At 29.0% G+C, this 27626-nt stretch overlaps 2 protein-coding genes across 3 annotated transcripts; one reads left to right on the top strand and one right to left on the bottom strand.

The window, feature by feature from the left end:
• The first annotated feature begins 4290 nt into the window (after positions 1 to 4290).
• On the top strand, positions 4291 to 5883 carry LOC129287081 (uncharacterized). The gene is made up of 3 exons (XM_054923236.1): positions 4291 to 4512; positions 5151 to 5230; positions 5565 to 5883. Exons 1-3 carry the CDS (start codon positions 4399 to 4401, stop codon positions 5632 to 5634), a joined length of 264 nt encoding a protein of 87 aa, XP_054779211.1. The 5' UTR covers positions 4291 to 4398; the 3' UTR covers positions 5635 to 5883.
• A 4751-nt stretch (positions 5884 to 10634) lies between these two features.
• On the bottom strand, positions 10635 to 12658 carry LOC129287260 (protein TIFY 5A-like). Of its 2 annotated transcripts, XM_054923461.1 has the most exons (4): positions 12587 to 12658; positions 12368 to 12481; positions 12113 to 12236; positions 10635 to 11224 (listed from the first exon to the last, which is right to left on the bottom strand). In XM_054923461.1, exons 2-4 carry the CDS (start codon positions 12442 to 12444, stop codon positions 11036 to 11038), a joined length of 390 nt encoding a protein of 129 aa, XP_054779436.1. In that variant the 5' UTR covers positions 12445 to 12481; positions 12587 to 12658; the 3' UTR covers positions 10635 to 11035. The 2 variants fall into 2 exon arrangements, with proteins under 2 accessions (XP_054779436.1, XP_054779435.1); XM_054923460.1 differs by lacking the exon at positions 12587 to 12658 and having other exon boundaries at positions 12368 to 12545.
• Positions 12659 to 27626: the final 14968 nt, after the last annotated feature.

Genomic DNA, 27626 nt, shown 5'->3' with positions numbered 1-27626 from the left:
TTTTTTCAATGAACAAAAAACTCTTCTAATAATCTGACATTAATTTTGTTATTTTTTACGCACATAATATGTGTGTGGGGCCCACATATAGGATAGTAGGTAGAACTTTAACCATATTTATTTGATATTAATTTGTTTTTGAACTTTTTTTCAAAAATATTGGATATTTAAAGTTTTTTTTAAGAGTACTGAAAATTCTAAAATCTTTTTAAAATAAAATTTGATAAATATTATTAAAATATTAAATATTTTCATATTTAATAATTTAAACATTATTATTTATAAGTATTCATCTAAAATTTATAAATATTAATAGTTTAAACTAATTTGTTTAAAAAAATTTATATGACTTGTAATTTTTTTATATCTCGATTGTATTTTTAATATTGATTAATTTTTTAAAATTTTTAAATTATTTTTTTAATTTTTTGGTCAGCTAACAATCTTCTTTAAAAATATTTTACAACTCAAATTTAATACTCTTTATAAATTACAGTGTTAACCATGTTAGATGTAAAATAAAAAACATGATAGATAAAGACCAACATGTTAATAAAAATGTTTATTTAAAAGATATCATCTATCTCATTAATATGCTACGAAAAAAGCTACTTAACATGAGAATAATAAAGAGACGAGGGAAAACAACTTTTCTATTAATTTGGAAGTTCATTCACTTTATGTAATACAAAGTTACAAAATATTAAAATATTAAAATGGTTGTTTTAATATTTTGGAGGGATATTGTTAGTTGATCAAAAAATTTATAAAGAAGGGTCTAAAAAATTTAAAAAACTTAATCAATATTAAAAATATAATTGATATATAAAAAATTACAAGTCATCTATCAATAAAAAAAATAGTTTGAATTATTAATATTTTAAAAATAATTTATAAATTTTGGATGAATATTTATGAATAATATTTAAATTATTAGTATATTCAAACATTTAATATTTTAATAATATTTATTAAAATTTTATTTTAACAAGACTTTAAAATACTCAATGCTCATCAAAAAATTTAAAGATAAATTAATATCAAAAGATATGGTTAGATTTTTATTTGTCATTGTGCATGAGAATTGCACACATGTCATGTTAGAAGAAAACAAAAAAATTAATGACAAACTAATAAAAGGAGTTTTTTGTTCTTTAGAAAAATTGTTCAAGAAAAAATTGCTTTACTTATCAATATAAAGTATCCAACGTTCCTCAAAAAAGTTCAAGGATTAAAAATGTATCTTAATTCTAAAGATATTTGCCAGCTATATGAAGAGCACTTAAAAGCATGGCTAAATTACCAATAAAGGTTGGCTTGGGTGATGAGATTTAGCCCATAACCTACATTATGAGATCAAATTTTATTATTATTTAGTTGTTGATATGAAAATTTTGTTGGTGAGTGATTTGCAAGTATTTTTATAATTTTTTTTAATCTGAAAGTATGTCTTAGTCTGAAAACCCAACTCACTTAAATATTTTATTATTAAAAAAAAGTAAGGCTAAAGTATATACATGGGGTAGGTCCTCCTAAGCTTTGATGTGCAGACGTGGTTGAATTTTGAATTGTCCACGAACAGTTTGCGGACGAAGGGAGATCTTGCAATAGTGGCAAGCAATGTCCAATGTTGTGATGGTTCATGATCATGGGCAAAGGGAATAATGAAAAGGGATTAAAGGTTTGGAGTGTTGTGTTTGATTTTTGTGAGGTTAAGGAAAAGGCTGCCGAGTGTTGTCCTTGCTTGCAAGTGTCTGGAGTCAAGAGTTGTCTCTGTCGGACTCAGAGGAGGGTGTTGCTGTGTGGAGCAGCCTTTGGGAAGGGGAGGAGAAGCAGGAGTGTCGGTTCTGATATGTTGTTACATTGAAGAAGCAGGCAGGCACCATTGTTGCTGGCCGATGAACGAAAAAGACGCTCACTTCAGTTATTGTTTTGGTATGGAGAGGGACACACAGAATCTTGTCCACATTTCCCAATTTTTGCCCACTGTTTGCTACGCTTTATTGCATGAGCATCCTGAAACACAGGAGAAATGATTTAATATGGTTGCACCTCACGATTCAGAAGATTCCTATTCATGACACCTTCCTTTTAATTGAATCACTTGTTGCGGAAGATGAAGGATGATTACAAATGGTAAGAGTTGAGATAATGACATTTGAAACCCAAAATAGCCATTTAATGTGAATAAAGTTCCAAAAAAATTCTCAAACGCAAACAAAGTCCCATTGGCTCCTAAATGATTAAAAAATAAATACGCAATTACTTCAATACCCTCAGTTACAAAGCTATCTTCTCCGCTTCCAGATCATGCAAGGGCTTCTACGGAAATTCCATCTCTCTCTCTCTTCATTTGCTCACTCTCTCTCCTTCATATCTTCACATCTAACTGTTCAATCTCATATCCCACTTTACCATTATGTTTCTTACATTGTTCATAACAAAACCTCTCGAGTTTCATTGTGTTTGCTTGGATCTAAGCCGTTCAAAATTTTGCTCTTCCCTTTCTTTCTCCACTCGATCTTTCTATAGTTTGTTCGTGTGCTGCTTCCATAGTCCTTCTCCTTCTCCTTCTCTCGCCATCTTACTCTCATTTTGCATCTCACAAGCGTCAATCTTGTCAAATCTCGTTCCAAGCATGTCATTGATGACTTCTCCTTTCCCCTGTTAGTCCAGCATTTAAGTTGTTAGATGGAAATGGTGGAGGACGGTACCACTTGGTTTTCATTGTTGGTGTTGGGATATATGTTTATAAATAAAATCGGGATAGGGAGTTGCAAATCTATTTGGATGGAGTTGCAAATATGAGAAAATCAGTTTCTATAAACAATTTTCAAAATAAATGTTAAAGTCTGGTGTTTATAATAAAAATTGCAAAATCAAGTTGCAAATCAAGGAAATAGAGTTGCAAATCTGGGAGGATAAGTTGCAAATTTCTGTATTTAAAATATTCTATTATAATTATTAAAGGTATTTGAGTCTTTTTCAATGTATCATAATATTAGCTAAGGATTAATGGGACTTACATTGTATTTTGAATTTTATTAGGACTTTTTTAGGATAAAATGGTCCCGTCCTTTAAGACTTAATTATCATTTTCTCTTAGGAGTTTTATTATTACTAAAAAAATTGTACTCCTAACTGTATATATCACTTTAATCTTTTTTCTTATTTACATTAATTACAATTTTTTTTTGTTTTACAATTGAGATCAAGAGCCAATAGAACTTACAAAACAAAACAAAACAAAACAAAAAAGAATTCAAGAAAGAGTCCTTTTTCATCCACCATCTTCAAACAGGAAAGGTTGGGTTAATGTAAAGATTAATACTCACCTACTCTATCTAAAGTGAACTTAACCAAAAAATGAGCACAATAATTGACCTTTGTAAACATAAAATCCATCCAAATATTCCATTCTCTATAGAGAATGGATTGGGCCTAAGTGATAATATTTACACATGGGTAAAAGTCCTGATTGAATTTGAGGAGGAGGTTCATTACATCTGCATAATCAATAAACACTCTAACTTTCTACAGACTCATATCCCAGCACAATTGAAGACTATCAATAATTCCTAATAACTCAGTCACAACAACAGGGTAGTTACCAACATAGACATTAAAACACCCACCCAATTAGCATTCCAATCTCGAACTACACCTCCACATTTTCCTAATCTATCTATCACTGAATCATTTATATTTAGTCTCACATAGCAAAGTTCAGACTTTTTTCGACGATCATTTATAAATCATGCTTGCTTCTCTAATGTAAACGTTTGCTTTGCAAGTTGTAAGTCATGCTTCGCTTTATGTAGCATTACAGTTCCCTTCCCTAATCTCTCAACATCTTCACTAGAAAAAGTCTATTTACATCTATCACACCATATACTCCAACATAGTAAAAAGAGAATTCAATGACAAGATATATATTTTTTTATTTTCAAACTTTATATTAGGTTTTAATATAATTTCTTATTTTTTTATAAAGTACCTTTTTGATTATTTTGACCATATACCATTGATTTCAAATTATAATTTTTTATTAATTATTGTTATTTAAAAATTTTAAATTTAATATATCAATATTTAATAATATTTTGTAAATATATAATATTTTAATATTCACATTTTTGTTAATAAAAATTACAGTATTAGCATTACAGGATTGAAAATACTAAAATTAATGAACTAAAATAAAACTTGATATAAAATTAAAGGATCAAAATATAATTTTGTCCAAAATATTTTTAAACAGATACAGAATGAGTGAAACGACACCGCTTCGGTATTCTGCGATCTGCCTTTCACGAAGCCGATTGGGGATTCGCAGCATCAGCAACGCGGTTTCCCCTCGCAGTTGAAGGAAGAAGGCGAAGCAAAGGAAAGAGGAAGATGAGCGAGAATAGGCCTGTGCCAAGGAGAGAGAGTCCATGGGGGATTTCCGAAGGAAATCATCGTGAGCCTAAGGCTCACCGATGCAACGACCGAGCTGAGGATGTCATTCAGGTCCAATTTACAAAACCCTTTCTCTAAGATCTACGCTCTGTTTTATTCCATTGATTTGAGCTTTTCGTATCGCTAATGATACGATTGGGATTTACATTTTCCTTTGAGTTTTTAAGTTCACTGGACTGTGCTTGTTTCTGATTTTTGGTTTTGGGGACTTCAGGTTTTTATGGCTTTTCACTATTTCTCGCATTCACACATGATAGTCCTAGTAAACTATGCGATGAAATTTTTGTTTGTGGCTAGATCGACTTATTCTGTAGTCAGCAGTGTTGCAATGAGATGATGATAAATTCTGTGTCCGCAAGTTACATTTGACTTGGTTAGCTTGTGCAAATTCCTTGTGTATAAACCCTAGGTAATCTCATGGCCACACTCCTGTCATTAGTTTGTTGCATACAGAATTTTACTCCTGGATTGCTCCGTAGATAAATCAAGGCCGTTCAATTAGGAGAAATATCACCCCCTTCTGAACTAAACCCTCTGGGAATAGTGTTGGTGAATTTTTTTCTCATGTTCTGTATGTTCTCGTTGATTTTTCGTCATGCTCTTATCTACTGTATTTGTTTTATGCAAGCTCCTAATTGTCATGTGAATTTCAAAATTAAGACAGCTCATGTAATTTGTCTATTCCATAGGCTTGCTTTGAGGGAAACCCATTCAAGACAGTCCCAGGACCTTTCAAGCTCTTCTGGAAGTGCATGCGCTCGAAACCTGGGTGAGACATTTTGTTAGAAAATCTATTCTTAGTAGCATATCTTTTTGTACTATGCTATTGTCTTTGTAAATTATTTATACATTAAAATCGCTAAAACCTATCACCAGTGACATATAACATATGTCGTATATGTCATCTGCTATAACTCTATTAATATTTCATAGTAACTTGAAGCCTAGAACTCATGAAACTCAGTGCTGGCTTTAAGGGCTAAAACCGCCCTTCACATTTCAATTCATATTTAAGTATCTTGTCTTTGCCATGAAGTTCTCCTTTTACATCATCGTTTTTGCTTTACCGCACGCACTGCTTATGACATCTTTGGCAATTGCAGGGAAGAGCCAACAGAGCCTTATACCTATTTACAGTTGGATCCTCCAAGCAGAGATGTGAAACTTGAGTAGTGCAGCTTCTACAAATGCCTCGAGAATAAGTTTGGCCGTGAGTTTCTTTTGAGATCTATAAATTTCAACTGCTACTTTACTGTGGATGAAAATTTTGAAGTAGTTCAGGGCACCAATGTACCTATTGTTCTCTTCACTTTCGCTGCAAAATTGTTGAATAATCAGCATGTATTTTAGTAGACCATGAGCATTTGCATCTCTCTTATTTTATTAAATACAAAGAAGACCCCCTAGGCCTATTTGTGATTCTGTTCTGCTGTTGGAAGTTGCTTGCCCGATAACACATACCAAGGTGCGTTCTTGAATCTTGACAAAAACTTTCGTGGTAATCTAATGGGAAGCCGTTTTGATGTTACAATTTTCATCAATGTTTGGCTTGATTGATATGGAAAAATGGGATACAATCTGATTTGATTGATATGTGAAGAGGAATTTTCTTACATTGAATATTATCTCGATGCAAATTTTAAAATATTCTTTTTTATTCTTGAAACCGAAAACAAAAAACAAAAAATTCACATTGATGAAAAAAAAAAAATTAGACAATAGCATGTCGAATCACGCTTCTATATTGCTCCAATATCAAGCAACAAAAAGTGAATGATTTATAAAATGTAATTCTGGTTTTTTTTTTTTTTGTTGCGAGTGCTTTTTCATACTTATGCATATTGATACTGTAAAAAAATGAAACGTAGATTTAAACCTGGAGAAAACTTGTTATTACATAAAATTATCCAATAAGAAATTGACACAGACAGGAGCACCATCACATGAGTTAAAATTATGATGTTTATAAAAAGAATGCCAAGTTATGACAAAAGGTGACGTGTCAAGTTTATATTGGATAAGTGGATGTAATAGATCTAACCTAATGGACCAAATTTTTATGTCTAAACCATTATCCTTTTTTTAACCAAACCCAACCCAAGCATAATCATTCTTTGTTGACCAGCCTAAAAAACATGCTCTTTTGATTTCATATACTTTACTTTTATTATTGTTTTTTTTTAACTTTTTTTATACGGATAAGCATGAATCAAACATGCATGTCACGTCGCCAACGATTATTCGCAATTTGTAATTAGAAAATATGCAACATGTGGAAAATTCATAACATACATATATATATATGATGAGTGTGTAAATTAGTGGAAGAAGTGAAAAATGAAATTAAAGCTATGATTTTAGGTGTTACTAATTAAAAGTCAATATATAGATAATAAAGAATCATTTGGCATCCCATCCGCCATCACCTTAATTTGACTATCCTTTTCAAGTTGGTTCGAAAACATGTTTCACTAAACTACCAAAGAGGTTCACACATATCCGTAAATTAATTAAATATCATCAACACTTTATTGTGATAATAATACTGTCATAAGATCAATATCAATGTTAAAATTTCAAATTTCAAAATAATCATATCACTTTAAAATTTCAATAAAACATACTTTTTTATGTCAAGTTATCCTTTTTGTTAAAAATAATGATAGGTGGAATTCAAGCGTTTGGATTAGTTAATATTGTAATATGTAGATATTTTAGATAAATATTCTTAGATTTTGTTTAGGTTAAGTGATAGTTTTATTAATATGTGTACATAACCTTAAATAATAATTACTTTAAAATACAAATGACAACCTTGACACAACAATTTTTGAAATAACGTTCCACTGCCTGGTTGCAGATTCTTTTTGAATTCTGACATAATTTGATTTTTTTTTTAACAGAATTATCCGTGACCTTGTATAAAAAATGACTCGATAAAGATGTCCTCCTTTTGAATAACAATATTAGGTACTCCCTCCGTATTCCATGCAAGCAATTCAATTTTAAAACCATAGAAATATATTAAAATGTAACTTACAAGAACCGAAGGTGAATGGTTTGTGACGCCTTAAGCGTCAGATTACTATTATCATATATTCATTTTGATTTAGTTAATAAAGAACTATATATGTTGATATAAAGAAGAAAACTTTAAAGTTTTGAGTTGGAGCCCCACAATATTTGGGTGGGCAGGTTGCCAAATCACATGTGCAATAAGAGATTAATTACATGCTCTTATTTTTGTTAAGCTTTCCATAGCTCATATAGAAAGTACAAACTTGAAATGGCAAAAAACTTAGAAAAATTTATAAAAATATATATAATAAATATAATAAGACTTAATTCAATTTGTTTATGTTTTCAAAAACAAAAACCTAAACCAAACTAAACTAATCAATTTTGTTGTAAGAAAAACGAAACAAAACCTCATTTATAATCTATTTTTATTCATTTATATTGATTTGGTTCAGTTTGGTTTATTGTAATCAATTTAAATGGGTTTTGAAGACCCTCAAGCCTTTGTTTTGTACGCATGCTTGAGTTTGGAGGGATTGGGATTGACACTGGCATTAATAGTGGGAATAAGATTTTAAAATTATATTTTGTATGAAGTAACAATTGTAGAGAATACTTCCCTTTTCCTTTATTTTTAATTAAATATAAATTATAAAAAGATTATAATACTCTATATAATCAATAAAAAATTGTAAACCTAAAACCCGTCTCTATTGCAATCAAACTCAGCCTCCCTCCCCTTGTCATAGCCCTGTTCCTTCATTATTGTGAACATCTTGTCACGAACATTGTGTGCTCACTCTCGCTCTGCCTGTTTGCCACAATCACTCTCTGCTTTAAAGACGAAGGTTTGCGATGCCGTGCAATGATGGAGATCAACTAATGGAGATGAGCGCTTGTGATGAGATCAACAAAGGAAATGGAAAAAAGCGCTTCACAGCTACAATGGTGATGAGGGTTTTGTTAGGCATGTTTAAGGTAAAATTTACTAGGACACTTTTATCCAAAAATAATAATAAATAATGATAGTTTCATTTCCAAAATTTTCAAACTCAAAACTAGTTTTTCAATACCATGTAGGGGTGGGTTTGAATAAACTCACATAGGTGGGTTTAAGCAATCCTAAATTAGACTTAATCTCTCATACCAAACACATGAAATTGATTCTTTTGCAGTATTAGTCCCAGACCCAATCTTCTATTCTTTTTTACTAAATAGAGTCTTAATTTTACTTTTTTAAGAAGTGTAAGGGAATATTTATTGATGAGATATTGTAGCGTGGCAGTTGAATGAAATCACATGTTTTTGGAGAGTGTTTCATTCTCTCTTAGGAGAGCTTGAAAGTAAATGAAATTGAATTCATCAATTGATCCACGATGACTCGTCATTGGATTGGATGAATCGCTTGCAAGTCAAAGGTCTTTTAATAGTTCTTCGTGGACCAATTCACATGATTCAATTTGATCGATTAAAATAATCGCATATTCTTATGTCACATATTTTGTTTGTCCAAAAAAAAAAGTAATAATCACATATTTTCAACGCACAATTATAATATTTACATTATGCGATTTTCTCAATCTCTATTTTAATATACTAAAATTGATTTTCATAAATTGTTGTGAATTTTTTTTACTCATTTTATTATTTTGTATAAAACATAAAATGCCTTTTCCTTTTTAAGAAGACAAATTTCAAAAAAAATTCATATATTCTCAATTTTAGAGTATTCATTCCCATCTCGCTCATCAAAGAGTCATGTCTCTTTTTTCTAAAGTTAAAAAAAAAAAAACTTTTGGTCCAATTAATCATGCGATTCTGGATCGCCTAAAGTTCAAATTGAATGAAGTGAACGAAGTTTTATGGCTGTAATCTTTTTTCTAGTGAATATCATCATAATGTCACATAACATGCTTCCAACAATGCATTGACTAACTAATTCGCAATTTCTAAAACAATTAATTAAAATTTTAATTCTTTAAAAAATTATACACGTTTCCAATTGTATTATCATTAAATGTCCTATATAAATATCTTAAAAATTATAATTGAAATTTCAATGGACTAATATTTTTTTCAAAAATGAATAAAAAATAAAATAAAAATAATAATTAAAAAATTATAAGAATTATCCAACGTCCTATATGTATAACTAAAAAATGTAGGAAAAATGACAATAAAATTTTTCTGACTTATGAAAATGACAATTAATCTATCAAAATGTCATAATATCAATTAAATTTTTATAGACCTCTTTATCAATGACTTTTTTGAAAAAAATATCATTTTACCCTTATTAGCAAATTATAATTTTTTGTTCAATTTTTGTGATTTTTTAAAGAAAAAATATGAATGGAGTTTTTTATTTTGATAACTTATTTTTTAATTATAAAAATTATATTTAACAAGTTGTAATATTTAATTTAATTTTTACAATTTACAGATAAAAATTGTGAGTATTCCTTAAATAAAAGTTGTGATTGAAGTTTGTTTTTCAATAACAAAAATTACACTTGATAAATTATAATTTTTTATTAAAATCTTGTAATTTATAAAATAAAAGTTGTGATTTCTCTAATTGAATTTTATTATTTTCAGTAAAGATAAAATGATCTTTTTTCTATAAAAATCATTGACAAAGAGGTCCTTAAGGACTTCATTAATATTATGACATTTTGAAGGATCATATTATCATTTACATAATTTGAAAAAAATTTATTGTCATTTTTTAAAAAATGTTCTTTATTATACACGGCATAAAGAAATAAAAGGAGTCATACACTATTCACTAACATATAACTCTTCATAGATTTTGTTGCAGTGCACAAAATATATTACTTCCTCCATTGTGTTGTGTCTGTAAAACATTTTTAATCTTTTAAAATATAATCTTTATCTTTTTCAAAAGTATTCACATTGAATAAATTACTTTATATATATTTTAAGATAAAATACTTTATTAAATAAAAATAAATATAAAAAAATAAAGTTAGTTTAAAAATAAATAATTATTTTATTAAGAATAAAATTTGATAATCAATGCCTTACAATTTTAAGAGAAGTAGTATGTTGTTTTTTTTGAAAGAATGTAAAGTGGTGAAAGAAACGTGATCTTCGGTAACAAAAGAATATTATAAGACGAAGAAGTAGAAAACTTCAAGCAAGCTAAGTCTCTCCAATCCCAATCCAAAACAATACATGTTCATACATACATACATACCTACATACATACATATACATACGTACATATGTATATATAATAAAATATGTTTTAAGTATTTTACAAGAAGAAAAAGGTAACAAGCTACGTAGATAGTGGAGTGCCCCAAATTAACTGTCCGGACAGAATTAAAAAAATAAAAAATAAAAAATAAAAAAAAACTAAAGCAATGCCAATGGTTGACACACACACACACACATAAATATTTTATAAAAAGAAAATCTTACATAAAGGAGAGATATAACGGTAAGAGTACGGAGAGATTAATCAAGCAATTGTAATAATATACAAGGCCGCCATCATCATCATGATGCATATGAAGCAGGTTGATGAAGTTTAAGGATGGTAAGGAGATGATTCGTGGATGCGATCCTTTCGCTTCTGAAGAAAGCGTTGAAGAGATCTCTTCATGGAAAGTGCAGTGTTAGGGCTACACATCTGACTCTGTCCCAAGCTTGACGATGATAAGGATCTCTTCATTTTCTCCTCCACCTCCTTCGTCGCTTCCTTCATTATCCACCTTGCCTGCATCAAAGAACATGTGTAATTTTAAATCATCTTAACTAATTTCTCACTGAAAAAAAAAAAAAAAACCAACTCATGACTTTTTGAGAACTATAAATTAGTTAAAAGCATTGAGTAATTTTCAAGTATATATATGCACACACGTACGGTACACAAACGCGCTTTCACTTACTATTTGTCCAATTTTTTATGTAAGTTATTTTTACCAACCTCATCAAACTAATACAAAAAAATATAAAAAATAAAATTGTGTAGAATTTTAAATATGTCCATATATAGCAAAATTTAAAAAATAATATTAGGTTACTTTTTTTCTTTCATAAATGATAATTTTAAAAACATCTTTTAAATACTTAAAAGGCTGCATCATGAGTTAAAAATAGGATCCAATATATCTTCTAAAATGTGTCTTGTAAATGAAACTTGGAGGAGTATTGTTCAAGTTAAAAAAAAAGAAAAATAAAAAAAAAACACCCTAAACTCTACCTACACTCCACATCATAAAAATTCCCGTAGGGTTATTAGGTAACGTCAGAATTTTTTTATTCGTTTCAAGAAAATCCAAGTCATGAAATAAAGAATACATTGAATAGTCTCTGGTTTCCAGGTCCGATGAAGTTTCGTGGAAACTAACTTGTTGATAACAGCCACAAGTAATGATCAAGTATCTTCATACCATACCTACTTTCTTCTTGTCTTGGCTCGATCTCTTCCCATCTTTTCACCATTCATTCCAACACTCATTTGAAATTCTGAATAAAAAATATGGTCTACTGTCGCCATTCATTGCTCTTCACTTACTTGTTCTTTTCACGTGGTCGTTCCTTATATATTAAAATTTGCCGGAGAAATCATAGATATGAAATTGGAAAGGAAATAGTGACAGACCTGAAGGTCGGTGACATCAGAAACGCAAACCTTGCCATCATAGAAAATGGTGAGCTTCTGTTGCTGTCCTTCATCCTCTGGACTCATCATCTCACTCTCATGATTCTTATCCCCTTCACCCATTCTTAATCATTGATCAATATATATAAACAAAACAAGCCCACCAACAACACAATCAGTGCAAAATGTAAGTCACAAGCAAGAGAAAGACAAAAACAGAAGCCAAGTTGGCTATTGCATATACAGAGATCTTACATGGGATGGTGGTGGACGTGGTGGTCGGAATCGTGAGAAGGAAAGAGACGAAGTTCTAGGTTGCAATTTCTCCTCATCTTCAAGATTTAAGCAAAACGATGTCGTGGAGGGAAGCTGAAAAAGAAGGAGAGACAGATGATGAATGAGATGAGAGTGATACATATAAAGTGGGGAGGGAGGGAGGGAGATGGAGAGAGAGAGAGAGAGAGAGAGGAGGACTTGGAAAACACGCAAGGCACAAGTGATGAGGTGAGTGAATTAATTTCGGCGAAACGGTGGGGTTTGGAGAGTCACAGGGATGGTGTGTCATTGTTGGGCGTCGTGGTTTTTTAACGTTGGATATTAATTAGGAGCACGTGTTCCCCGTTTCTCTTAAAATGGAGATGGTGTGTGATGAGATGGGAAGACGGTGACTTGTTTGTGTTGTGTTGCGTGTCGCCGATTCCGCCATGCCTTTACACTGTGCTCGCCGTCTTCCCTTTTCCTTTCAATTTCCTCTACCCTCATCCAGTGCCTCCCACTCACCCAAAAAATAATATAATAATCATACGTCTTTCTACTTTTTATTAATTTTAAATTATGTCCACATATTTTGTTTTGCTTAAGTTAAGCTCTTATAATTCGATGGATTAAATATATTATATATACAAATAAAAATATATTTTACTCCTCCAGTTCAGTATATAAATTACTTTTTAAAAGTATAATTTAATTCATTTTATAAGTCATTTATTGATGAAATTATTTTATTTCAAATTAAAATTTTTAAATTATCCTTAAAAAGTAAGAAAAGAAAGATAAAAAATAATATTATATGATTGACTTACTTTTTATTTTTTACTTGATGATTATGTTTAAAATTTCACTTACTTTTATTTCTTATATTTTTATTATATTAGTATTGATGAGATTAGTAAAAACTATTTATAAATAGGACTGGAGGAAATATTTAATACCTTTAAAAAATTGATTTGATACAATATTTACATTTTTATTATTTTTTATGAAAATTTTATAAATAAAAAGACTATTTAGAAAATATAAAGTAATTGTATAAATTTTGAATTATGAAAATATGTAATTAATTTTAAAATTATAATTTTTTTATAAAATTATGAAAGTTCAAAATTTTATTTTTAAAAAATCAAAATTATTACTCATAAATAAATTTCTATTAAAAGCAATAATGTGCAAAGCATAGTCACATATTAAAAGCATGTGGGCAACTTTTTGAAGGAAAATTTAAATTTTAATTTATTATATCATGAGAGATTCTAGATCTAAACTCTTTGATGAAAAAATCAAAAATTTTAAACTTTTAAGATTAATAAATTTATTATCAAATTATAAAAGTTTAATTAAATTAAAAAAAATCACATGTGATTTCACATGACATGATATGACAATATGATTTGGACACGTTATAAACACTTGCAACTTGTCACAGTGACTGCGAATGGATGGAACAACCACGAAGAGTTGAACTGATCCCTGCACGGTCAATGATATACTATAAAAAAATTAATTTTTTAATTCTTTAATTTTTAAATTACTTATAATTCAATCACTCAACTATAATTTATTGTGACTCAATCCCTCAACTATAACTCACATATGACTCAATCTCTCAACTTTTGAATCACTTACAAATTAGTCTTTTAATTTTTATTAATTTTTTTTATGTTAGCTTATATCTTACATTAATAAATAAGAAGAGCGTATTTTAAAATAATATATGAGCATTTCTTTAATCCTCTTATTTGATAAAAAAATTTAAAAAAAATTAAAAAATAAGAATCGAGTTATAGGTAAATTAAAAGTTGAAACACTAAGTTGCAACGAGTTATAGTTGAGAGACTGAATCGCAGCAAGTTATAGTTGAAAGACTGAGTTACAAGTGAGTTAAAAGTTAAAGGATTAAAAGATTAATTTTTTTATAATATATTAATGCACGTGTAAAGGAATATAAATTATACAAATTTTAATTATTTGTTTCGCAACGGGCATCATGGACCGGCTAGCTGTTCATTTTCATTCAGTTCCAAGTCAGATTCAGTAACATAAACAATTGAAATATCCAACCCAATATTTGTATTTTTGCCTAACAAAACCAAAACACATAGAGCCTAGGAATCTAAAACAAGAGACAAACAACGAGCGCAGACCGGAGCTGAGAAGTAACCAAAATATAGTAACTTTCTTTTTCTGACCATCAAGCAAAATACGACTTGGAAATGATCAACCAACGTATAAAACTTAAAAAAAAAAAAAACAAAGAAGGTTGGGTCAGATAATAACAACAGAAGCCAACAGATAATGCCATAAAAATATAATTTATTAATTAAAATGAAGAAACAAAAATCAAAACTCGGGTGACGTAATTGTGAATATTATTAAGGGGAGTGGGGCTGAGGCGGAGGGGGTGGGGAATTTGAGTTTGAGGCCTCTATTAACTTCTGTTCATAAATGGATAATATCATTAAATTAGAGCAAAAATTAAATATTAATTACAGTGACATTTTAGTTTAATTTGTTTTAGAAATAAAGGACATCTTCACCCTTGAACAATAAATTTAAAAAGGTCTAGAATCTTGAATTTATTTTTAGTACAATATTCTCCTTTAACTTTAAAAAAATGTATAATATTACCCCTATCATTAATAAAATTTAACTTTAACTATTAACCCTCCATAAAATTATGAAAAAGGACCTTAAAGTTACAAAAAAATGACCATCTAAATTTAAGTAAATTCATAACAAGTCTGTAAAGCATAAACATCTAAATCTAATATCAGAGCAATGTCTTTAAAATCAACATCAATAAAAACTAAACTTTGGTAGCAATATCAGCAACATTATCATGATGATTTTCATTTTATAAGGGTCGCAACTTCGTTTGTGAGTATTGAATCGTGACTTCATTTCATGTGTGCCGTTTGCTTGCTGCTTAGAGAGGTTTAGCTAAGGTAGTTCTAGGATTTTTTATGTTTTCTTTTATTTTGTTTTTTTACTTAAAATTTAAAAAGAGTTAAAAGCTAAAAATATTATGACATTTTTTTTTCAGAGGCATTGAATATCTTAAACTTTTATTCCAAGTTATTTTGCCTTAAAATTTTAGAAAAAAGAGAGAGCAATTTTTTCCTCTCGTTAGGTTGATCGTTTGTTGATTGTGCATTTAACATGTGGCAGCTGCATGACATTTAAAAAAAAAAAATCCATGTGACTCTCTTCTTCCTCAATCGTGTCCTCTTCTCCATTCTTTTGATCTCTTCTCTATTTCCTCAGCGCATCACCGCCCAATTGCTCTGATTTCGTCAACTGTCATCTCTAAGCCCTGCTTGGTATCTCAATCATCGACCCCAATTCCATATCAAAATCCCCAATTTTTTTTTCTCTCTACACCTCCATTTTCAGTCCTGCAACGATTCTATAATTTGCCTTCAAGTGGGTATACCTGCATTCGATTCACAGCTGAACCATCTTAGAAAGTCAGTTACCAGATCGATGAATTGTGGGAATGTAATACCTCCCTTACTAAACACAATTAATACTTAAAATCTAAAGTAATTAAGGGAATAACCCAAATGAGATTACCAAGTTTGTAACTTGTTGAAATGGAATCTTATGTTTTAATAATTTAAAATAGATTAAAATCACTTATCAAATTTATAATCAAAGTAAAATAATATTTTAAAAGTATGAGATATTTCAGCCGAGTGAAAAAATCCAAAAACAGTTAAAAAGTATCAAAAACTAAAAAATAAAGCAGTGCGTTGCACTATGTACACATGCACCATGTCAGCTTCTTCTTTATGCCACGCTTCTTTGTGCAAGCATCACATGCCGTTGCATGTTGCACATTTTTTATAGCAACCTCGTTGTCATTTGACAGTAAACTTAGGCAATTTTTGTCACGTTCATGAACTATATATAATACTTTTTTTGTTAAAAAATATAAGGCATTTTAAACCGAATCTCACCCTCAATAAAATAGTTATTTACTATTCAACTAATCCTATTTTTTTATATTTATTCCTATTAAACATCCTACAATAAATATAAAGTTATTATCAATGGGGACACTTTTAAAAAAAAAAATAATGATTAAACCTCAAAAGACTAAAAATATCTTATATTTTTAAACATCTAACTCCCCTTGTTCCACTGTCTTATATTTTTAATGGAGTGAATATAAAAAAGCCGTGTCCCACTGTCTTGTTTCTTTTTTTGAAAAAATATCTAATCTTCATCACTCAGATTTGGGTCATGTTTGGCAGCAATCCCCTTGTCTGGATGGAGACGGAGAGGGAGAAAGATCAGTTTCGTGAAAGTTATTTTTATATACAGATCCTAAGTATCTTTGGTTGACATGAAAAGGATAGCAAGATATTTTGGTCGGCATGAACTATCAAGACATCAACGCTAGAAAAGAAAGAACTATGTAATACAATTGATTAACATTTTTAGCCTTTCAATTTTCAGGACGATAAAAAAAAAAAAAAAGAAACTAAGCACCTCAGCTTGCTTGACCATTTCTATATCTTGGAAGAGTGCTTTGCATCTCATCTCATCGGATTTAAAAAAAAACAAAAACAAAAAACAAAAACAAAAAAGATTACACATCTCTTCAAATTAAATGACAAAATAGTCATAATAATTGATAAATTACGACAAAAATGGGAATAGATTTGGGTCCATGAAGAAAACCTCACTTCGAATCATAATAATATCCTGACTATCATAATATCAAAATTTAGGTCAATCCAGTCAATTGAACTTCTAGTATATTGTTAAACTAATATCTTATTAATTGATTCAATTAGTTCATTGACTAGTTTAATAACAAGTCTAATTTCCAGTATCTTGTTAAACATAACCACGTGCTTGATTTGGCCCATTAATTTTTCACCTCCCAGGCATATCAAATTGCTTCATTTCTTCGTTTTAGTAGTGGCTCGCGGAATTCTTGTCAGCTTTTTGTTTAATGCTTGGACGAGAAGTGCATATTATATATTTACACTCCTCAAAATTTAAAAGCTTTTTGAAAAATTTGGTTTGGTGTTAAATGTAAAAAAAAAAAAATTTATTACCTCCCGTGTTTATTATTATTTTCTTAAACTACTTTTATATTTAATTAATTATTAATTATTGATATATAGACCATGTTAATAATACTCCAATATAAATTATTAAAAAGAAGAATCAACACATTTTTTAAATAACTAATTTAATATTTTTAATGTATAATAATTCAATTAACTAGTTTTTATATTTAAAATAAGAGAGAAAATACACACAAGTGGGTGTTTGCACTTTGAGAAAATCGCATATGAGGACTTGAGGAAAATATTATTCACAAGTAATGACCAATATCAAATTACTGTGCGAGAAAAAAAATCAAATTCATATTTTTTATTTTAACAATAATTTATTTCTTATTGAACTTTGTATGCAATTTTTCCTTATATACTCTAGACTTATGCTTTTATTTAGGAAGTGTATTTTGAAGTCGCTCCTTTTTTCTTGTTTTTCCAATTAGCAATACATTGAACCTTGATGTTAGTGAAGAACCACTTGGTTCAATGCCACTTGCACTCTCTCGAAAAAGAGAAGCCGTAAGTCTTATTTTCAAGTAATCTAGGAGAATTTTTGCTCAAAAAAAAAAAAAAGTAATCTAGGAGAATATAATTAGGTGTGTGTGGCGTGGGTGGCGTGAGCTTGTGTATGCTCCCCTTTTTTATGAGGGAGTACGAAGAACTGATATTTTAAATTATCTCATATATTAGTATTGATATTTTATTCATACTTATCGATACTTCTTTGATTCATATCTGTAGAGTATTAACATATTTTTTTAATTTAATTTTTTTATTTTTGATAGATATCCAATATTTTTAGATTGCGAGTTAATATTTTAAAATCAATGCTTCAAGACTATTTTTAAAAAAATAAATTTTTTTAAATATTATGATACTAATATTTTATTTTTAATATATTTTGTGATTTTGTTTTAAAATAAAAGATTAATTTTCCTTAAAAAATAATTTTTAGATAAAATAAAAAGATAAAAATTATATTTTTTAATTATAAAAACATAAGTAATATTTTGGCATTTAAACCTTATGTGAGAAACTATTAGTAGAGACTAGGCAATAAACAATTGAATATAAAATAGAATAAAAGTACAAGTAATGATTATGTTTTGCTTAATATTATTTTACAGGACTATATGTGCATGCTATTTTGGATATTTCTTAAATTAAAATTATATTTTAATGAATATATAATTAGGTATAGATAGAATAAAAGTACATGTAATAATTATGCTTTTCTTGATGTTATTTTAAGGACTATATATGTATGCTATTTTGAATATTTTTTAAATTAAAATTGTAATATTTTTAATGTTTTTTATTAATTTTTAAATACATGCATGCATGCTCATATCGAAAATGCATGATATCTTATATTTTTAAAAATAAAAATATCAAATTATTAGATACATATTGTATTTGATATACTTATTAGTATTCGTATATCAAAGAAGAGGCAATTAGGAGAGTTGGGGGGTTGATGTTATGTTACCATAGCTTCCATACATCTCACCAATTTTTTTTTTTTTTCCTTCAATCACATGACACTAAGGTGGAGGGAAAGCCACACGTGTAAGTATCTTTAAAGCTCTTGATTCCCGTTGGTTTGGCTCAATTCACGCGATAATTATTTGTATTGAATTTAAAATATTTGAATATATAAAAAGTTCATATAAGTAAATTTGACTCTAACACCTCAGTCTTTGAGTTTATTCAAATTGGTCAAAATATTTTAATTATTAAATTTTATTTTATTTTTTGGCAAATTTCAATTTTTATTTTAAAAAATTAAAGAAAATAACATTATAATTAATCTTTTTTCTATCCTTATTAAAGTGAAATCAAGTATTGAAAAAGTAAAAATAAAAACATATAAGTAACTTCTTGTTTTCATTTAGGAATGTAAAATGTGTGAATTGAGAGTTTGGAAGTATAAGAGAGAATTTTAAGTGTTAAATGAAAGATAAAGTAAAAGTTACTTTTATTTTATTAATAATAAAAAAATTTGAGTATTTCGAGCTAAGCTCATTTTGGATGTAGTCTCGGCCCAAATTCTTTAGGCTTACTAGGATGACAACTTGTAACTAAGTAATAAATAAATAAATAAATAAACTTCCAAACTCAATTTTAAGAATTTATTTAGGTTGACACGAATTATTTGCTTTAATTTGTAAACGTTTTTTTGACACCGGAGCATATTTTGGTCCAGATAAATCTTCAACAGTCATCTCACATGAAATTTTTTTAAGGAAAAAGAAAAGAAAAGAAAAGCAACTGCTTCTTTCATCGGGGGAAAAAATGGTTCTGTTGAAAATTTCCCGTCTTCTCATTAGGATGTTATCACGAACTGTTTGGATCTAAAGTAAGTGTTTTAATTGAGCTACAACCGAAAAACTTAATAATTCTAACCGTTTAATAAAGACGCAGCGTATCATTATTTGGTTGAAATTCCCAGCCAAGCTAGGACTTGAATGGTATGCTGAGTGTAAAGTCAAACATGAATCTTCTTGCTTAGATTTTTTTTTAGGTATGTTTCTAATATAGATATTAACCCATTAATTATGTGTTAAACACACTATGGATCCCTTGTGAAACTCTTATTATGATTTATGAAAGTATGTTTTGGGAAACTAATATGCTTAATTTTTGATAATTAATTTCATGTGATTTCTTCGTATTTTGATTCCTTCCCCCGGGGACCCTACAGTAATCTTTCCTTCCATTTTTTTCAGGTTCGTTGCCAATTAATCATCTAGAATTTTTAACCCTTTTATTTATTTTGATAAAATCTATCACGAATTAATTTAATTAACTTCATCATTTCTTTTTTTGACCAACATCACCTTTGTCATTTCAATTTTCAACATTCACAATTAACACGTGGCTGCATTTTTATTTCATTGTAGTTGGGACAATATCCAACTTTGCACGAAAGTCTTTTACCCAACATATTTAGGAAGAATAATAATTTAGTTCTAAGAAAAAAAAATTAATGACAGCTAGATTTTTTATTTTTTTGAAAAAATTAATTTTAAATATAAATTTAAATAGTGGTAAATTTAAAATTTTTAATTGCAAATACAATATTTAAATTCTGAATATAGTAATTTGTTTAAAGTTCAAATTTTTATTTATAATTTATTTTGTAGAAAATTTTATCAAAAGTTTAATTGTTATTAATTCATTATTTTCAAATTTTATTGTCATTCTCTCAAATATTTTGGATGGAAAAATAGAGGCATATTTAAAAACTAAGTTAATAATTAAATTTAGAAACTTTATTTATATTCTTTTCAATTTTTATAATATAATTTTTAATTAAGATTATTAAGGATAATTTTATTATTTTATTAAATTTATTAAGTTTTATTTATGAAGAGCCGCGGCAAAGGATGCACGACTTTTTAATTGAAAAGAGGAACAGCAGGCAGTGAAGCACTTTGGGATTGGAGAGGAGAACAGAGGCGGACATCGCGACTGCTCTTCTTTTTCTTTTTTTCCTGTTCTTCCATCTTTTGGGCGATCGCTGTTCTCATTTTTACCTGTTTCTGTTTGAATAACTATTTTTTTTCATGACCAATCACGAATCATAATCCTAAACTATAATCAAAACTTTTAATATTTAAAAAAGATTTTATTTTAATGTTGTTTTAACTTGCTTTTCTTCTCCCTACCTATTATGTAATATCTCGAAAATTTAACATCCAACAATTAAGTAATTAAGCGTCATTAATAGAATTTACGTGGTGTGTAGTCAAAAAATAATAATAAATATTTTTAATCAAAATTTCATGTATAATTTAAGTTTAAAATAAAATTGGGTCACTTGGGGATAAAAAATGAAGAAAAACAAGTTGAAAAACCTATGTGCCACATGTCGCGGCGCATGCGTGGTGCATCGCTACACATAGGACCACAAGGTAAGAGACTATCTTCTCTGTACTACGTGACGCAGTGCATAGGGACAGGCACCTTGGCGCACAATGCAAATTCTATAGAAATAAGCTGTAAATTAATGTGAGAAACAAAAGGGAAAGAAAAGTTAAATGGAGAAACTCGTATTTGTTCTGCTAAGGCACAATCTAGAGAAGCGTTTGAGAAGGTTTAATCATCTAAAGTAATATTTCTAAACCCTTTTTCTGCCTTTTTATTCCACTTTCTTAAGGATTTGAGTTAGAGTTTGAATGAGGATGATGATTTCAGTCCATATAAGTCATGTGTCTGAACTCATTGATTCAAATAAGTTAATGAAAGTTATCTAGAATATTTAAACCTAGTACTAATAATTTTAGTGGTTGTTGGATCGTGAGTTCCATAAATGTCCAAAAATGTACATTAAATTTATAATTATTATGGTTGTTAAGGTATTAATAGCAATGAGGGTATTTAATAAAACTATTTAATGTTAAAGACAGTTAATAAATCCAATGGGTAGATCCAAAAGAAAGCAACATGGGCATTTGGTGAGCTAGAAATGAAAAGTGAGTTGAGAATTGTGTGTGATTGATATTGTTGATGAAACTCAACTTAGTTAACTATAGATTGAACTTTTAAACACCATTAAGACTTGACAAATTAAACTTAGAAGCTTAAAATTAAGGGACAAGCTTTTGACTTCTCAAAGGTTTGAGGTAATCGGAGGAATTTTGTTTTAAATAGTTATATGCTAATTGTATTGAGATGTTAAATGTGTTGTACTTGTGAGTTGTGATTGGCAAATATGTATATCATGCAATGAAAAGTTTTATTCATATATTGGCTTCAAAATGAATTGTCAATGTTGCAAAGGTGATCTTTTAAATTGAATGCCAATTGAAATGATATGTGAGATTAAATAGTTGATGATGACTGTGATATTGAGGGATGTTTGGATTTGAAAATAATGGATTAAGTGATAAGTGTGAAAAGGAGTATTAATGCTCATTTAGATAGCGCACGGTTGTGAGCCCAATGTGTTATTTTCGATAATGTCTAAATGAGCTTATGAAAAATGAATGAGTATCATACATAATATGATCAACGAGCAGGAGTTTGCTTAGGGATTGGGAGCAGAGGAAAAATTCATATGGTAATTACATTATCCTCTGGTGGACGGGGGTATAGTCTTGTCCCAGAGTTTGTCAAGGGACTATTCTATAATTTGTCGAAGGACTAGGACCTTGCTATCTCTACCAGTTCAATGAGGAAAATAACTTAGGTTATACGACACCTCAGAGATTTGAGTAGGGAAAGTCGTGGTCTGAGAGTGAGTCATGTGATCTTTAGTTGGGTCACACCTCACGATTGGTGAGCTTAGATAATCCAGTCATATGGACAGAGCCCTATTCAGTATTATAGCTCATAGTTTCAGTTGAAAGAAATAAGGAAGGTATAAGATTGGTCGATCATTGTCTATGTAAACTTATAGCGTGTCACATGTTTTGAGTTATGGCAAGTCGTGTGATATATAAGATCATGGTCACATGTCCTAGTGTCTTGTGATTATGTACCTAACATATGTGAGATGAAAATAATCCAAATGAATTAGTAAGATATGATATATGTTAAAGCATGTTTTAAGTACTTGGTTTTATATGTATATATTTAATTTATAATTAATATATAACTGCATAAAATATGTTTTATCGTGGTTACTGAATGGCTAGACTCACCCTTCTTCTTTTACATTTTTCATGCTCTAACTTTGGTATTGAGAGAGACAAAGCTACTGAGGCCTAGGAATCTACATATTCCTTTAGTTTGCCTCTTGTATTTATTTATATTGTATAATAGAATATGATTGCTAATTTTAGGTTGCATACTATTTCACTTGCACTATTTTGTTATAGCAATAATTTGAAATATATTTTGAACCCTAAGTACTTATGTGTAATGAGAAATATATGTTGATAAGATTAAAATATTAGTGCAAGTATAGAAATGATATTTTAAATATATTCTAATTGGTTTTGATGCAATGCAAAGCAAATTACCTCTTGCTTCTATTTTTTTATTAAAAAGGGGTTGATGAGTGATTTTGTATTATACGAATATTTAAGCGCATATGATGTGTTGTATCGATAATCCTAGATTTAATGAATATGGTTTGGACGTTAGGAATAACTTTTGACGCTTGTAATGGGTTTTGGATACCCTTTTTATGTGAAAGTTGTAAAAAGTAATAAAAATATGTTTGGATGTCTAACTTCTTAGTGTGACTTGTTTTAAAAGTGAATCATTAGCTAGTTTATGAAAAGAGCTTTCTATAGACACCTAAATCATGTCATTCAGATGACGGATGGAAAATCAAGACGCATCGAAAGTTTCTTGATTCTACTGTTAAAGACAACAGAAATTGCTATCATTTGTGTGCAACACACCATAGTGCAGCATGCACAAGCCACAGTGCATTGCCCTATTTCTTAGCAAACATGTTGTTTTCCAACTAATTTTTATTTTTTTCACTCGTCGGAGGTATCGCATACTTCTGTAACTTATTTTTACTTTGAAATATGAGTTTATGATTGATTTAAACCAATTTTAATTAAGAAAACTTGAGATTCCTTGATTTTGAATTAAAACTTGGTTATCTCCTCTAGGGGTTAATCCTTTGATTACCATAATTTTTATTAATTAATTATGTTTAGTAGAGTGAGAATTTACACATTATGCTTTAATTGCTATTGTTGATTAATATAGCTTTATTGTATATTTTTTTAGTTATGTGCTTTATTGTTGATTAGTATAGCAATATAAAAGCAATTTGGCCTAGCTTTGATAATTATTCATGCTTTATTTTTAGTGTGGCTAACATAGATCTATTCTTAGGTTATGGGTTAAGAAAAATTTTAATTAATCCATAATTTAATTTCTTGTTTAATCCTTGAATGATAATTTAAAAAATATATATATTAAAACAAGAATAATAAAGTTAAATTATTTTACTTTATTTTGTGGATGAGGAAGGTCAAGTTTAGTTGATTGGTTTGTAATTGATTGTGTCACTTGTATTTGGTAATTTTCTTAATTGAACTTGCTTTAGTTATTTAATTTTAATTTAGCCTAAATTACACACAATTTCCCTAAACGTTGAACCATATACAAATGACCCCTTTAGCCTTTAAAACTTAATAATGAATCTCCTTAAACTTCCAGGTTTATACAAATTACCCTTGGCTATTAATTGCATATTACTTTAAACTTTGTTTTTGTGTGCATTTAAGCTCTCAAATTTTGATTGATATATGGATAACCATTCTAAACTTTAAATTATGTGTAGATGATTAATATATAAAATTAATCATACAGGGTTATCTAGATAAATATAAGAGTTGAGAAGGGTTCATTGTAAAGTTTTAAAAATTAAGGAGGTTATATGTCTATGGTTCAAAGTTTAAGGAGGTAATGTATAACTTAGCCTTAATTTTGTCATAAAAAAAATCTCTCGATTATTTTCCTTTTCATGATTTTAATTCAAATATTTAATTTATTAACTCTTAAAGAAATAATCTAGGTTAAATTTTACTGTCGCCCACTAAATATGAGTATTTCTTCTAGCAAGGGTTCAAACATTAATTTTTTATACTATGAGATTAATCATTTCCGCTAAAGTAATATCCTTTGGCATAAAAAAGTGATTTTGATTACAATGGCTAAATGGGGTGGTAACATATGGCTGCCTTACGCGAAACCAACATGAAAATTGGAAAAAAAAAAAAAGAAGGCTTGATTAAATATTTGAGTTTCAACTTTTGAAAGAATGGCATTTAAGGCTTTCTTAAGAGAATTTATAACAATAAGGATTAATCAATTTTACATCGAATATTATCTTGTAAAAATATAAATATATTATTGTTAAAAATTAAACCTTAACTCATTTTTTAAGGTTTATTTTTACAAGTTAAGGTTTAAGTTTTAATAATAACATATACATATTTTTATAAGACATTATTTGATATAAAAATAAGAAGTTTTTATTGTAATGAATTTTTTTGACAGGGCTTAAATATCAATCTTTTGTTTTGTTAGAAAGAGAATTTCTCACTAGCTCGCTCTGGTCTCTTGGTTTTATCCAAATGGGCATGGGCTCAAGCTGGTAGGTCTTGTGAAATAGTCATTCTTCCAAGAACGAGAATTCTCAAAAGTCATGTTTACCTAATTTCATGGAGGCTCTAAATCTAATCTACAACAAACATTCTCGTACCCAACCCTATTTAGTTCTTAAAAATAATCAAAGATTTTTTCACGAAAGACTGGCTTATAACTTTAAATCACGTACTCATAATTATAGAAGTTAATAAATGAACGTATGGATTGATTTCTTCACCAATCATATCTAGAAGATTTGGATTTTAGGATTTTCAATGATCTGCCTATAAGGTTTAGTTTATATATTTCTTGTCTGCAAATATGAACTATTCCTGTTTTACTTGCGCGATTTTCACTGCGGTCTGTATTTTAGAAGCATCGTTTTCAATAAAAACAAAATCACGTCTTCTTGGTTCATCTACGGGTTCGGTTGATGATGAATTTCTGATTCAATAGGATTTTCAATTCGGCTTTGAAGCCCATGATTTTGGTGAGAACAGTGGGCTTCACATTTCTGAAGGGACCACAATGGGCCTGTTTTAAGGGTTTAATTTTTTTCCCCCATTTATTTTATTTTTTTTAAAAGAAGACTGTCTTCCGCGAACAATAATCGATTCACTTTTTGTTTGTTTGGATGCAACTGCTAATGGAATTGGCTTGATAAAATAAAAACGAAATAAGATCTTCCTAGAATTGGAAATTATTAAAGATAATAACTTCGAACTTTTCTCAAACAAAACATCACATCAAAACATAAAATATAATTCTTTTCAATTTGACCCTTCACTAAAATTAATGAACACAACAAAGAATATTTATAAATTATAATCTTTTCGTCCTAATTTATACAATATTTTTATATAAAATTACACATACACAAAAATATCATTAAATATATACTATAAAACCTTATTTTGTCAAAACCAAGAAATATAAACCTTTAAATATATCTTTCATTTAATACTTCATTTATAAAAGAATATTGCGTAGAGAATATAATGAGAAGGATAATATTGGATGAATATCATGAAATATTATTTTTATTAAAGTATTTTATATTTTGAAACATCAAATCTTTTTAAAAGGTTCTTATAAATTGAAAAAGAGGTAGTAATTTGATGCAATTAAGAAGGGGGTAATATTAGAAAACTATTAATTAATTACTACATCTTTGCCCTTAATTTAAGACTAAATAGGACTTTGCTCCATAATTAAAATGGGAGGGAGCATATGTGCCTGAATATCGAATCCCAAGAGAAAATGAAGACAGGAAAGCATAGAATTGTTTTAAATCCATGAGGAGCTATGTACCTTCCTATAATATAATTTTTTTTTTGGAGCAAAAACTGAGTCTGATTATAATCCAGGTCAGTCACTGGCATGACATGCTCCAACATGTTCTCAAAGATCTTGTACCTTTGCCTGTATGTGGTCTTAAATAATTCTATGCATCGCGAATTATATGACTTCACGAAATTCCAATTAAGCAAATAAGCAATTCAAATCAATTTACGTATAAATGTTTTGATCGCAAATATGTGTGTGTGTGTGTGTGTGTGTGTGTCAGTGCGTGTAAATGTTTACTTTATTGACCTGCAAGCTCGACCAGGAGAACATGGGTAGACACACCCTCCCAATCTATTGGGCATAATATTGTTTTCTGCTAAACGGTAATTAAAAAATCTAAACAAGCGAACGACAATGAACTGAATCAGAACGCAATTGATTGATTTTGGCAGAGCATGTTTGGAGTTTTTCTAAAATATATATGCGTTCTTGGCTAATACGAAAAACCGCGACTAACTAATTGTGGAGTTTCCATCACTCTCAATGGTGAAGAGTTGTATATAATTCTATCATGTGGACTCCCAATACTTAGGTCTTGCATTTCTACTTTTGATTCTTTTTTGGATTTAAAATTTAAGGGTGTCTCTCAACAATCGGTTAGCAGCTTATCTTTTATTATCAAGGTCCTTTTACTCCATCTGGAGATACATGAATTACCAGCAGCATCTCATTTGATATTCTTTAACTGTTCAAGTGTTTTATCTCTGTTTCTTTGTATAAGCAGAAGACTCAGTGTCCTACTAACTCTTTCT

The sequence above is a fragment of the Prosopis cineraria genome, unplaced genomic scaffold (assembly GCF_029017545.1).
Source record: "Prosopis cineraria cultivar Desert tree isolate PC_DT_omini unplaced genomic scaffold, ASM2901754v1 PC11, whole genome shotgun sequence".
Taxonomy (NCBI): Eukaryota; Viridiplantae; Streptophyta; class Magnoliopsida; order Fabales; family Fabaceae; genus Prosopis; species Prosopis cineraria.
The sequence above is the reverse complement of the archived record's forward strand: the minus strand, read 5'-3'. Positions and strand labels throughout refer to the sequence as shown.